Source organism: Saccopteryx leptura, chromosome 5, assembly GCF_036850995.1.
Source record: "Saccopteryx leptura isolate mSacLep1 chromosome 5, mSacLep1_pri_phased_curated, whole genome shotgun sequence".
Taxonomy (NCBI): domain Eukaryota; kingdom Metazoa; phylum Chordata; class Mammalia; order Chiroptera; family Emballonuridae; genus Saccopteryx; species Saccopteryx leptura.
In genome coordinates this window covers 58303929-58318376 of record NC_089507.1, presented here as the reverse complement: position 1 = coordinate 58318376, position 14448 = coordinate 58303929, and the positions used below count along the sequence as shown (strand labels likewise).

Sequence of the window (14448 nt, the reverse complement as noted above, 5' to 3'; positions counted from 1 at the left end):
AAGCACTAATTTTTTTAGTATTTGTTTCCCTTTCGTTGAGGACGAATATTTCCTGCATCATTGTCAGCACGTTGTATCTACTACCTCATTGAATCCAGTGACTCTTTGAGGAACGTACTGTTAAGGTAAGTCATCTGCCTAAGGTACCAAAGATGGCTAAATGGCAGAGCCAATTTCCTAGAACCCCAGTAGTCTGGCTGCGGAGCCCACATTCTTCACCAAATGCTACACACTCAGCCACGAGCAGCGAGAAAACAGAGCACGGAGAGGAAGGGTGCCATCTGACGCGTCTGCCTTTAGAGCAGACGGGCTGAGAAAGGACCGATTTGGAAGCATCCCAAGGGAAATAATCCTGTCACGCAGCTGGAAGTCCTAATGGCCTCAAAACCATTTCCAGAGAATACAGTCCAGAGCTGGGGTCACAGGGAGAAGAAGCACAGAAGGTTTTTCTGAAGGTCGCCACCCATCACTTACTTGGCGACGATGCCACTGGATGTGCGATAGGGACAATCATATTCGCTGACTTCAGTTCATTCAGGCTCCTAACTACACCCACCTTCTCTCCCTCTCATCATTCTAACATGTCCGGCTGGAATTAGGGTAGGACAAATAGAGCAAGAAAAATCATTACCAATAGGGAAACAAGGGTCTTTTTTAAAAGACCCTTCGCTCTGGAGTCAATTCCCTGACTAGGAATGTATGGGAAACTCTTACTACTCAACGTGTCCCTGCTCCTCCCAAAGGGAGGATTTACTTCCCAATCTCATGGCCCTCGAGCTTGCCAAGTAACTGACAGAGCCACTCTTTGCAGGATTACTACCCATCTCCATCCTGCGAAATTTCAGACTGACCATTTACTTTGGCCGGTGAAGTTCATGTGGATGGAAGTGACTCATCTAAGAGCTGGAAAAGTCAGCTCAGGGTGCAGCATGTCTCTTTGTCCTCCGCCACCACACTGGCAATGTCCAAAGAGAGAATGTTCCCTCAGCCTGGGTCCTGAGGCCAACATAGCAACGGGACAGACCAGGACTCTGAGTGAGAAATAAATCTTTGCTGTGAAAACCGCAAAACTTGGGGCCAATGTGTTATCTCAGCATAATTTAACCTAACTGACCGACACAGATGGTAGGTCTGTATGCATTTGGGTCTAAGAATCATTGCTTCTGAAGCCTAACTCCCACTCACTGGCTGTACCACACAATGTAACAACTTCTCTGGGCCTCGGTTTCCTTGCCTGTATTACTTACTTCTCAGGAGTTCTGTAAGGAGAAACGGAGACAATTGTCTTGACAGTACTCTAAATAGAAAAAAACTAAGAGTGAAGATGCTGAGCAGGCTTCCTGTGTACAGAGGCTTTCGGTCTAGGCTTTTCCTTTCAACGGCAGGCCTGAGTAAGTGTAACAGGCACCCGAATGAGACCAGTGACATTTATATTGGCCTGAAAACAGCACACAAGGGGAGGAGATAAGTAAAGAGAATATAAATTTAAAGTTCTACACTTTGAAGAAGGCTCAGTATAGAAGATTAGCAGAGGAAGACCTATGCTGGGGATGTTGGCTCTGGACCTCCTCCTTCTCTTTGTGTAGTTTCTCAGTCTTCACTTCCTGTATTATTGTCTGGGTTCAATTTGGCCATGAAAGGAATCAACTCCCCTGATACTTTGTCATCTCCCCCTTACTGCACTGAATCCTGAACAATTAGTACTCTGTGCAGATTTTCAGTGTCTTCCATCAACCAATCCCAAGAATCTGAGCTATCCCTAAATTGAAGGACTGGGGTGGATAGAATATAAAATAGTTAAAGAGCTATGTAGTAGTACGTCTGCATGTCTTAGCGAACGCACGGTGATCTAGGCTCCTCACAGAGCCCAGCCTCACAGGGTGGATAGAATATAAAATAGTTAAAGAGCTATGTAGTAGTACGTCTGCATGTCTTAGCGAACGCACGGTGATCTAGGCTCCTCACAGAGCCCAGCCTCACAGGGTGGATAGAATATAAAATAGTTAAAGAGCTATGTAGTAGTAAGTCTGCATGTCTTAGCGAACGCACGGTGATCTGGGCTCCTCGCAGAGCCCAGCCTCACTTCCGTCCACTCTCTGAACACTGATGTCACAGCTACACTGGATTTCCTTCAGGAGCTCTGCCTCACTTTCAGATCTATGCATATGCTGTTCCTTTGGCTTGGAACACTTTTCTACCTCACTTTCCTTGGTAAGTTCTGCTGCTTACTCAACCTTCACAGAAATTTGATGAGAGCATCTCAAATACTCAATATCATAACTTCAGCACCTACACAGAGAAAATGCACAGAAATACCTGATGAAGCAGATGGATTAGGAAGCTGAGAATAATTATTGATGTGTTCAGCTACTGAGAGTTGTTCTGTTTTTAATTTATAAGCTACCTATATTTTTGTGACTATACTGCCATAAAAAAGGAAAAATATCATAACTTCTTCCCTAAGAAATGTTACTTAATTATCAGAAACAAGCAAATACATTTTACGTTGCATATATTTTTACAATTGATAAAATGCAGAACAAACAAAACCCCCACAGGAACAAGGCCCCCACTTGAGTACCAAAGATGTTCTTTTTGGAACATGAAGCCTTTTCTCTCTCTCTCCCTCAGCCTGTTCCCTCTCCATCAACACATCACACTGTGTTCCATGGGTCAGAGTTCAGTAGGTGAATAGAACTCGTTCACACAATTCAGCTTCCTGTGTCCTTTGACTTGAACAAGGCACTCACACTCATTGGCATGGATCATAAAAACAGCGTGGTTCTAATGCTTTGGCTCTGGTCATATCAGGGAACAGACTCTCGATTTCCCCCACAGGCCAGGCCTGAGACGATATAAATTTGACTTCAGATTACCCAGCAAATTCTTTTTAGAAGTCTGTCTGTATCACCTTAGCCCAAGTATTGTTTTTATGTTCAACAGCAGCTGCATTGATGGGCTGCCAGCAGCCCTGTGTGGGTCAGGAGAGGTATTGTTCATTTGGAAGGGAGTTTTCTGTCAATCTGGCTTTTAAAAGGAGGGTATCAATTTTATTGTAAAGGTCTCCTTGGGAGAAAGAATAAAAGCTGTAGATCTGCTGGGTCTTTCTTTAAATAATGGTTTAGCTTCACTTACCCCAACTGAGACAAGTCTAGCTAAGGCTACAAGAAACAACTCCCAGTAAATGATAGAAAGCCAAGACAAGCTTCTACATCCCAACCCTGCCACAGCTCCAACCAAGTTTCAGGTCCTAAGAAGAGAAACACAGGCATAGAAAACTATGACTGTAGTCTGCTCCACAGGGAGTTTAAACCCTAAGATCATGATCGGCAGTGGAATCACCACTGGGTATAAACACTGGGTCTGTTGGCAATCAATCAAAGCAGGCCATCTAAATCATTCGTTCCTTTGTCTGGACACAGACACAGGGTGGCCTCTTTGAAAGCACTAAGCATCTGTTTCCTTTATTATACGAATATCCAAATAGTCAGACAGGATCCATACAGGCAATCAGTTTGGTTTCTCAGTAACAGTTTATTCAAGATGGGTTATGCCTGCTGGTGCAAACCTCAAAAAGTTAAAGTACATTAACAGTCAAAGAGCTTTTATATCAGGCTGGTAGGGTATGTGTAGTTTTGTTTTTGTTTTTTCAGTGAGAGGAGGGGAGGCAGAGACTTCTGCATGCACCCCAACCAGGATCCACCTAGCATGCCCACTAGGGGGCGATGCTCTGCCCATCTGGGGTGTTGCTCAGTTGCTCTCAGCAACCAAGCTTCTTAGCACCTGTGGCGGAGGCCGTGGTGCCATCCTCAGCACCCAGGGCCAACTCCCTCCAGTCGAGCCATGGCTGCAGAAGAGCGAGAGAGAGAAGCGAGAGGGGTAGGGGTGGAGAAGCAGGTGGGTGTTTCTCCTGTGTGCCCTAATCAAGAATTGAACCCAGGACATCTGCACACCAGGCCAACACTCTACCACTGAGCCAACCAGCCAGGGCCAGTTTTGTTCTTTTAACCAATTCCTACGATCTATCTTTCATTGTGATGCAGAGATGACATTTTTAAAGATATTTTAAAAGATAAAAAAAAAAAAAAACTCTAAAGCTTTCAATAATTTAAAAAGGAGGAATTACCGTACCTCAAACACTTCTTGGATTCCTAAATAATTGCTTATAGAGCCTTTTATATCACTGTTTAATTAGTTTTAATTTTTAAAAACCTCCCTCTGGATGACAGCCCCTTTATCATTGTGATGGCCATTCCATGAATCTTTCTCTAGATATAACAGCCACAGCCTTCCATGTAGGGCCACATCCCCACGTCTAGAAACAGCACTTTTATGAGAGAAAATAACATGTCACTGTCAGTCCCACCTTCCTCCTGAAGACAGGCCGTATCTTCAGGAACTGTACAGAAAGATCCACAGACAGAGAAGATCCTACACCTACATCATCATCGCTGACTCAGCAACAGGCACATAGTTCCCTTTCTCCCTGAATGGCTTACGTACTCCACTGAAGTTTGTCACTTTATACAACGCACACTAAATCTGTCAGAAAATAAAAAGTCCAAGTAAGAACGGAACTTCTCTCTTGTCCACTGACGTATACCCAGCACCTAGCACATGGTAGGTGCTCAATAAATACTGTTAAATGACCAAAAGAATGAACTTGGTCTTCCATTCTTTTTGCTCAATAGATAGAAAAACAATTAAACCTCTTTAATCGTTTCTTGAACAATACCCTGTTTCTTGAAGGATATCATAGGAGAATGTCCACCACTGGAAAAGTTTAAACACATACCTCTGTTAAGAAGAAACATTTCTGCACAGGGGAGGAAGCTGAACCAAATGGCCTCTAAAGTTCCTATCAACTCCCAGACTTTATAACAGGACGAACACCACAACTTAAGAGAGAGTGGATGAGAGATTGGGTCAGTTTCATAAAGGCTGGTTCCCAGGTAGAGCAAATTACTATGCTCTGTTTAAAATAAAAATAATAGCTGCCCTGGTACTTGGATGCAAAAATACTAACTCATCCAAAATGTGGACACATCCTGAGAGAAGAAATGCTCTTGCTAATCATCAGTTACACTCTGGAAACCATACGTGTGCTTCAGGGTCTTGTAAGAGCCAAGCCCCAAACTCTCCCTGGGAAAATGGAGAAGCTAGGGGGTGAGATTAAAATGGAAATAAACGGTATCACACTAAACTGGAGTTTTTGTTTTCTAGCCAACAACAAATCCACTTAAGAAACATCTGAATTTTTTTCACCTTGAGGTTTAAATGGTTATAACTGAATATATAGTAATTCCCTCCTTATCTGGTGGTGGGTTATGCTCCAAGACCCCCAGCGGCTGCCTGAAACCGCGAATAGTACATTCAGACCTATGATGAAGTTTAATTTATAAATTAGACACAGTATGAGATCAACAACAACAATAATAATAAAATAGAGGAGCTATAATAATATACTGTAATAAAAGTTCTATATAAATGTGATCTCAGCATGAATTTTTTTCCTTCTTCACAATTTCATGGATAGAAGATTTGTTCTTACAGTAGATCTTAGTTAGCAAGCTCAGCATAAGATTTTGTTTCTTTTCCCAATTGAAAACGTCCACCTTTTCACTTAAAGAAAGCACTCTACCACTTCTTTGGCAAAACTGAATTTCTGTCATACCCACTTCTTGTGCTTTGGGGCCATTGTTAAGTAAAATAAGGGTTACTTATTACAAGCACTGTAGTACAGCAGTAAGTCTGATACCCCAGATTGCTACTAAGTGAGTAAGGGGAGGGAGCATATACACCCTGGATACATTGGGCACAGGGGGAGAAAGGGATGATTCACATCCCTGGGAGGGACTGGGCAAATGGCTCATCGTTGTGCTACTCAGAACAGCGGGCAATTTGAAACATGAATTGCTTATTTCTATAATTTCCTACTTAATATTTTTGGACCAAGGTTGACCATGGGTGACTGAAACCTCAAAAAGTGAAATTGTGGATAAGGGAGGACAATGTAACCTCTTCGTAAGATAGAAAGTATTGCATTGGACATATAAGGATTTTTGCCCAGTGAAAGGTCATATTTACCTGGGATATCACACTAAAATGTTCAAATTTAAGAATGTCTAAAGTTGAGGGCAAATTATTCTGATTGGACTTTCCTTTCAATCTGAATGGAAGACAGTTTGTAGGGAAAGGAGATATGCTCATGCTTTCAATTTCTCATAAAATATCTAATTCTAAAGAAGCAACTAGAGCAGTGGTTCTCAAACTTCTTTAAGTCAGGGTGCATTTAACATCCTACAAATATTTGTAGGTGCACTATATACAAATTTCTGAGAAATATGTTATAATAATTAAGTCAAATATTAAAAAAAATATATATATATATCAATATAAAGTCCAAGCGTGCTTTTATGGTAATTAAATGAAGTAAATACGACAAAAGTAAATTTATTCTGACATTAAAAAACATTTTTATGTTATATTTTCCGAGTTATGCTTTTTAGAATTTGTAAAAAAGAGGGGTTAAAAATGATAAAAAAGTTATCTTTTTAGATATATAGATACATTTTTTGTAAGATTTAGTAAATTCGGCAGGTCCTAGTGCGAATGTGTTAGGTTTTTTCATTCTTGTGTATATGAGAAACATGAGCCTGATGTGTCCTAGTGATTTCTTCAATGTTTGGGCATATATTTGAAAAGCAAATTCTCATTTCCTTGTCAATACATTGAAGAATTCCTCTCTTTTTACTCTTGTGTTTAGTGCAGAAAACCCCACCATACATATCTTAACTTTACACCAAACAAAGGATAGAAGAAACTTGCCTCCAGTTTTTCCCAGGAACATGGGGGGTAGTGTAAACAATCCAGCAACACGGTTTAACAACCTTTTGCAATCTAATCAAGCAAGTGAGGTGGGGGGGTTGGACAGACTATCAGCTTACAGTCAATTCCCCACACCTCTGTCCCCCAAAAATCTAAACTCCAAAAACCCTGTTGGTTTTTTAGTCCCTAACAGGTACATATTTCTCTGGAATACCATAGGGCGCACCCGGAAATCTTCTAGGGCATACCACAGGATTTCACTTTGAGAACCACTGAACTAGAGAAACTCCATTCACACTTAGATTAACTTCTTTTCTCTCCACACTCTTTTTCTGTTCTTATCATAGAATAGATAAGGGAACAGAAGGGGCAGAAAATCCTAACAAGAAAGAGTAGGTAGTCCCTTGGGGCTGTGTTAGGAGAATCTGCATGTCCTGGGGGTTGAAGACATAGTGTAGACACTACACTTTTCACTTACCAACATTTACAGATAGAGCAAACAAAGTGAAACAGTTCAACAGCTCCTTGGAAATGTATGAAGACTTCAACTTTGTAGTCAATTCCTGATCGCCCATACCACAACTCAAAGAAAAGTCTTCTTGTTTTTAAACTGCAAGTAATTTAATCTTAATTCCAGTAACAACAGGGAATGTGCAGAGCAAGCAGTTACCTCCTCTTTGCACACACTTTTACAAAAATCTCTATTATTTGAATGAGTAAGATCTCACACAAGAATTCTGTGGGATTAAGCTCACATCTGGTTGGCAGACCTGGTGTTGAATATGATTATGACCACACAACTTAAAGCTTAAGTCCACATGCTGTTCCTATTTAACTGACATATATGAACTAACTAATTTATAGAAAATGTGCAGCAAATTATTTCTTCCACCTCCCCATATCTCAAGAATGCACCAGCAATAGGTATTAAGGAAAAAGATGCCCGCCCATCATATTTGCATTCCCAGATGCTCTTCAATGATCTAAAGTAGATGTTGTTACTTTAGTTATATGAATCTGGGCCTTGGAAATAAGTGCGGGAGGGGGAATTTAACCAGGCAAACTTGACCTCTCAGGACCTCAATTTTCTCACCAGGAAAAAAAAAAAAAGAATTAGCACGCAGACTCCAAATTCCCTCAATAACAGCAATCTCTGACCACTAATTATCAAGAACACAATTTGTGTGCAACAGGAGATGTGAATTCTTAAGAACATGTCATTAACTATTAGAGTTTAAAATGCCCAAAAGACCCACAGTTAAACTTCCATTTGACCACCGAACATTTCCTGACCACGGAGCACGTCTCTGAAAGCACCCTGGCTGTGGAGTCACCAGACTGGGCTAGAACGCGCAGAGGAATCCCGCGAACTTCCTGAGGCGGGGGCGGGGGTGGGGGTGTGACAAGTGTAACTGGGCCCGAGTTAAAGAGGGCAAGCCGGGAATCTGGGAGCTCAAACAGCATTGCTGGGGTTTCAGGGCTTCCAGTATCTCCGAAGGACTTTTGTCTATATCTACAAAATCTCTCAAGCCGCCACCTGCAGCTATTCAGTTACAGGTAGAAGATGAAAAGGGAAAGAAAAGGGAGGGGGTAGGGCAGGTAAAACCTTGCGCGAAGCGCCCCCAAAGCCGGTGGGGCAAAAGTAGACTTTGAACGACGACGAAGAAATGGGATAAGAGAAAGAAAGAGGACTCCGCCTTTCCCACCACTCTTGACTCTTCTCACTGAAACAGAAAGGATGCCGCCGCCCATTCCTTCTGCCTTTCAGAAGGCGATTCGGAGCACCGACTAAAACCGCACCCTAAGTCCCTCCGGGTCGGAGTAGCGCTCCCCAGGGGGCGCGGCCCCTACCCGCCCACGAACACCCGCCGGGGCATCCTCCTCCTTCCCTCCCACGCCCCGGGCCGAGGGGCAGAGGAGTCTCCAGGCACCCGCCCGCCCTTCCCCTCCCTCAACCTCCCCTCCTCCTGGGCCCGCCGCCCCCCAGCCTTCCATCCGCGGAGTATTTTAATACCCCCACCCACCCCGACAAGGGGGCCTTTTGAAAACTTTGTGTGTGTAAGGAGGGCTTTTGTCCACATCCTGGGCAGGGCCGGTCACCCGGGTGGATGCCTGGGGGTGTCCGGGATCTCACAAAGCACTGGGGAAACCACCACGGAAATCCCACCCCTTTATTTTTGACCTGCTTCTACAATCGAGTGACACACAGCGCTGCAGCTAACAATTCCCACGCCCCGGTCGCCCCTCCACGCGGGAGGAAACCCCCGCCCCCGGCGCCTTTCTCGACTGTCACGAGGGAAAAGGTGTGAGCACGGTTAGGGAGGCAGCCGAGAAACACCGTGGCTAAAGGAATCTTTCTAAAGGAAAAATAAGAGAGAGGTCTTTTTTCTCCCGCATCTCGGGAATCGGGGTGCAACGAGGAGATACACTTGCATCACGCAGTAGCCGAGCCCCGGGGCTCCTCGCCCTCCCCGCGGCCCCAGACGCGCGCCCAAATTCACGCACACGGCCACGGCCACGGCCACCGCCGTCCAGAGCACCCGCCCCAACACGGGGACCACCCGGCGCCGGAGGAGTAGCGGGATAAGGAAACGAGGCTCCAGCACTCACAGACGGTCTCCCCACGGCCACGGCCATCGCGGCTGCGGCTCCGGTTCCGGCTGCACCCGGGCGCCCTCGGCCAACACTGGCTGCTGCTCCGGCTCCGGCTCGCCTCCCCCGCGCTCCCCTCGCGGCTGCGCTCTGCTGGCGCCCGGCTCCCGCTCGCGGCCAGAGGCATCTGCTCCCCCTCCGCCACCGCCCCTCCCGCTTTATTAGAGCAACATGGCCACCCGCCTGGAAGAGACCATTTGCTTCCCCAGAAAGGGGTGTTAGCCTGTGCACGGGGCTGAGGTAGAGGGAGGGAGGATGGTGGGCGGCCTCCAGCCCAGGTCAGCAGACTCCGACTGCAGGGCTTGTCCTCCTGGAATGTAACCGCGGGCCCCGGAGCGACCCTCTCCGGAGTCATCGAGATGCCCCAGCCGGTGCTCTACCCGCCACCCCCGCTCCACCACGTGCGAAAGTCCGAGTAAAAGCCTGGGCGCGGAGGTCCTAGCCCCGCGTCCCGCCACACGCTCAGCGGAGCGAGCAGCTGGAGCAGCTGCGGGGAGGGGGAAGGGACGCCGAGGCGAGACAGGTCCGCGGGGACAGCCTCTCGCGGAAAGTTATCCCCGGGCAAGCAGGCCCCACCCGGAGAAACCGGCTTGGAAGGGGTGCGGGCCGCCAGGGAGACCAGGGGAGACCCAGGTGGGCTGGGCAGACCCCCACCAGGGGCGAGTGGCTCCTACAGAAGTCTGTGTTTAAGGGAGAGACTGAAAAGCAGGGAGCTGGGAGCTGTCACTGAAGCACGCGGCCTGGCTGGGGACCACAGTGGAGAGGACGAGGGCGTAGTAGTTGCTGATGTGGACGATCAACCCCCGCCAGCAGCAGAGGAACAAGCGACTTCCTCGCTGGTGAATTAGCGCAGCTGTGGACTGCCCCCGAGCGTACGGGCCGGGGCCTCCCTGGGTGTAACGACAGCCCGCTGGTCACACGCGGGGGCGCAGGGGCGCAGCCGGCTTTATCTGATGGCTGAAGACAGACCCGGCGACCTGGAGGCGCGCGTTGGGGGTTGCAGCTGGGGGACGCGGCGGCGCCGGGCGGGTGACTGGAGTCGGGGCGACTCCAGGCGCGTGGGATTGGGAAGCTCCTCCGCTATAGAGAAGGATTTTTACAACAGATGTTGGGGCGTTACAGCCTGACAGTGTGCGCGACAGAATGACAGACCTGTCGCGCGCCGATGCTGCGGCGCCCTGGCAAAGTCCCGACAGCGAGGTGTAACAGAGGAGCTGTCGTGGAGCCGGAGAGGGGACCCACGACAAGGTGATTGAAGCTAGTGACCAGTCGAGAAGGGGAACCATTTGGATTGAAGCGCAGGGGGTGTGGGGTGGCAGTGAAGGGCTGTGATCAGCCCATGGGTAGCGCCTTCAGGGAAAACCAAGGCCTATCGAATTAGATCAAAGACAAACCGCCTCTTTTAGACTGGGGCGCCCCAGAGTCTGACCTGAGACTCCCAGCAACCAGGTTTCTCGGGGCCCCTGCATCTGCCCCTGCTGCCATATCTTGGCCCAGATGAACACAGAATTCGAAAACGCCATCTCGCCAAGGGCTGAGGGTGGAGTGACCTCCGGGCAGGGGTCCAGCTGCTTTGAGGCTGCCGCTGGATTGGGAATTTCACCTGCAGGATGCAGGTAGAAACCTCAGGGATGTAAGTATAATGAAAATACCTTTAATAAAAGATGGGAGGACCCGAATGGGGACCTCTTCAGTCTGTGGGTGGACCCAGACTTGCAGATACAAACATCTTCAGTTTTGACCAATTTCTGCCCCTTGCAGAAATCATTTGAAGACATGGTCCACCATTTTATGTCAAGTATTCAGTAAATGCTCAGTAAGTGTTGAATTAAGATTACCACGTGGATGGTGCAAAGCAAAGGTAGGAGGAAGAGAAATACTTCCGTCTGCTGTTCTCTATATGTAGGCATTTTGTTCCTTCTCCCATAGGCAGGATTAGACAATGTCACTGCCCGTGGACGTGAGATCTCAGTTAAACCCTATGATAGAGCCCTGCAGGCTGCCATCCAGATGTAAGGGCAATTGCAGACCAACTCTCCATTTTGTGTTGTGTTAACAGACCAGATTGCAGGATATAATCAATTAATTGTTTTATTTTTATTTACTTTGTAAATGCTTATGTTGAAAACAGCTGATTATATTTTAAGAGTATGAAATTCCCTACCTTTGTGGGAAGGTTAGTTGATTCTTATCACCAAAGCTTAAAGTCACTTACTCCAAGATCTCAGCTGTTTGAAGAAAGCCTTTTAGGACAAAAATTCTTACAGTTGACCCAGCTTCTGCCTGAGTATTTCACTGACTCGGAACAATGCCTCAGATTCCCACCTCCCTGACTTTTTGTGGGCAGGTAGGCATAAATATATTTAATAAAAATACAATTTATTTACTATTGGCCAAGACAAGCTATTTAAGAATGTCAGTTTTCATTCTTAAATTATTTAAATATTCTACAACCAGACTACCTTGGTTCAAAATCCTGGCTTTACCAACCGCTTCATAATTATCTGACCTTAGGCAAATTACTTAACCTTTCAGTGCTTAAATTTTGTCTTCTTCAAAAACTTTAATAATAGTTCTTCCCTAATAGGGTTGCTAAGGGATCTGAATACCTTTTTAACTCTGCCCAGCACTGTGCTAGGAACTAAAACTTTTAAAATAAGATGCCTCTTTGAGTCTTAGTGCACAGTTTGCTGAGAGACAGATCTTTAAATAATGCTGATAAATAATCCAAATCCTAGAAAAGGTATATGAATTAAGGGATTTTAAAGCACAATAAAGGAAACCATTCACTCTCCCTGTCAAAACAAGAAAGGCTTCACTAAGGAGGTGGAACAGGGAAGAGAGCAACGAGGACATTCCCAACAAGGGAATAGAGTGAATGAAGATTCAGTGGTTTCAGGGATGGTGATGCTGTCAGAAGGATAGGTGCCCCCTGGCATTGCTAGAGTAGGAGGAGCCTTGGAGGGCGCTTGGTAGAGTGACAAGAACACGGCACTTCAAGTCCAGATGATGTGACATTGAGCCAGTTAGCCTTTCTTCACCTCATCATTTTACCATTTCCTATTGTAAAATAGGGTAGTGCCTGACCTGTGGTGGCACAATGGATAAAGCATTGACCTGGATGACCTGGAACACTGAGGTTGCCAATTGAAAACCTTGGGCTTGCCTGGTCAAGTTACGTATGGGAGTTGATGCTTCCTGTTCCTTTTCTCTCTCTGTCTCTTTCTCTCATTCCTCTCTCTAAAAATGAATAAATAAAATCTAAAAAAGAAAATGCCATTTCTACCTGGCCTGTGGCGGCGCAGTGGAGAAAGCATCAACCTGGAATGCTGAGGTCATCTGTTCAAAACCATGGGCTTAGCCCTGGCCGGTTGGCTCAGTGGTAGAGCATCAGCCTGGCGTGCAGGAGTCCTGGGTTCGATTCCCGGCCAGGGCACACAGGAGAAGCGCCCATCTGCTTCTCCACCCCTCCCCCTCTCCTTCTTCTCTGTCTCTCTCTTCCTCTCTAGCAGCCAAGGCTCCATTGGAGCAAAGTTGGACCGGGCGCTGAGGATGGCTCTGTGGCCTCTGCCTCAGGTGTTAGAATGGCTCTGGTTGCAACAGAGCAATGGCCCAGATGGGCGGAGCATCGCCCCCTGGTGGGCGTGCCGGGTGGATCCCAGTTGGGCACATGCGGGAGTCTGTCTGACTGCCTCCCCGTTTCCAACTTCAGAAAAATACAAAAAAAAACAACAAAAAAAACAAAACCCTGGGCTTGCCTGGTCAAGGCACATACGGGATTTGATGCTTCCTGCTCCTCCCCCTTCTCTCTCTCTCTCTCTCTCCCCCTCCCTCCTCTCTAAAATAAATAAATAAATAAATAAATAAGTGCCATTTCTGTTTGTTAAAAAGAAAGGGGCGGTTGGTTGTAACAGTGAGTCCTGATGAAGGACACATTTGCCAGATCATCTCTTCCTCTTCCTTTCTGCAGCCAGGAGCTTGAACCCAAAGGGCTTTCTTTCCCTTAGCTAACATTTGAGTTCAAGCAGTGGGGAGCAACCACAGTACAACAAAGAAAGGAGTGTTACTATGTTTTCCCCCAGGGTCCTTGCTATGGCACCATTGCAGGCTGCCGGGGTCCAGCTCCGGGGGGGATCCAGGGGTCCCACAGGAAGAGACGGCGTCGGCACGAATCGAGTGAGAGAGCCGAATTCTTTTCTTTCTCTTTATTCTCTAGTTAGCATTTACTGCCAGGCATCTCTGCCAAATGCTGGTCTAGCTTTCTTTTTATGCACACACACTAAGTTACAATCACATGGTATTTTGAATACATCATTGTTTTTGTTTTACTATGGTTACATATTTCTAGATAACAGTTAATTCATATCTATAAGCTACAAATCAGGTGGTAAGTCATTCAATGTACAGATATACAATAACTTGAATAGCAATAACAATATTGGTACAAACTTCTAAAAGATTAGTACTAATTAATAACTACTGTTGTTGTGAGTCAAGGGCACAGAGAGAGATTAACAGACGAAATCATCAAGGACTAGCAAAAGACCACCGCTTGCTCAGGCAAATGGCCTTGAGTTCATGCAGTGTCCTAATTTTTTCACAAGACTACAAAAAGCTTGTTTTACTGAGAAATTGGCATAACATCAAGAGTAACTTGCTTAAAGATACATAGAGTGCACCTGCAAGATAGCTTAGTAGTAACATAATATCAGAAGGCATTAATTGCTATTGCTGCTTTGGATCCCACTACATTCCTCTCCTTATTCTTGGAAAATACAAAAATCTCATGAGAATGTTTTACTGAGAAAAGCCCAGCAACTGCCTTCAGTCACAAAACAAGTCTCTTAACAAAACATTCTTTACTTGCCAGCTGTGCTTCCATCCAAGGCCACGCAACGGGCCACTCCGCTACACCTTACCTAAGACTCTATTGTCTAGTTAAATTTTATTTATTTACTATATTCACAC

The 14448-nt window shown here is 46.0% G+C and overlaps 1 protein-coding gene across 8 annotated transcripts in view; it reads right to left on the bottom strand.

The window, feature by feature from the left end:
- Nucleotides 1-14448, bottom strand: part of SEPTIN11 (septin 11) — a 150643-nt gene that overhangs the window by 98000 nt on the left and 38195 nt on the right. For 7 of the 8 annotated variants that reach the window (XM_066384534.1, XM_066384537.1, XM_066384533.1 and 4 more), the window contains exon 1: nt 9439-9615. The exons of the other annotated variant lie outside the window; for it this stretch is intronic. In XM_066384534.1, the coding sequence (XP_066240631.1) occupies nt 9439-9465 (27 nt within the window). In that variant the 5' untranslated portion in view covers nt 9466-9615. Of the gene's footprint in view, nt 1-9438; nt 9616-14448 lie in introns of those variants that run through there. 8 annotated transcript variants of the gene reach the window in all.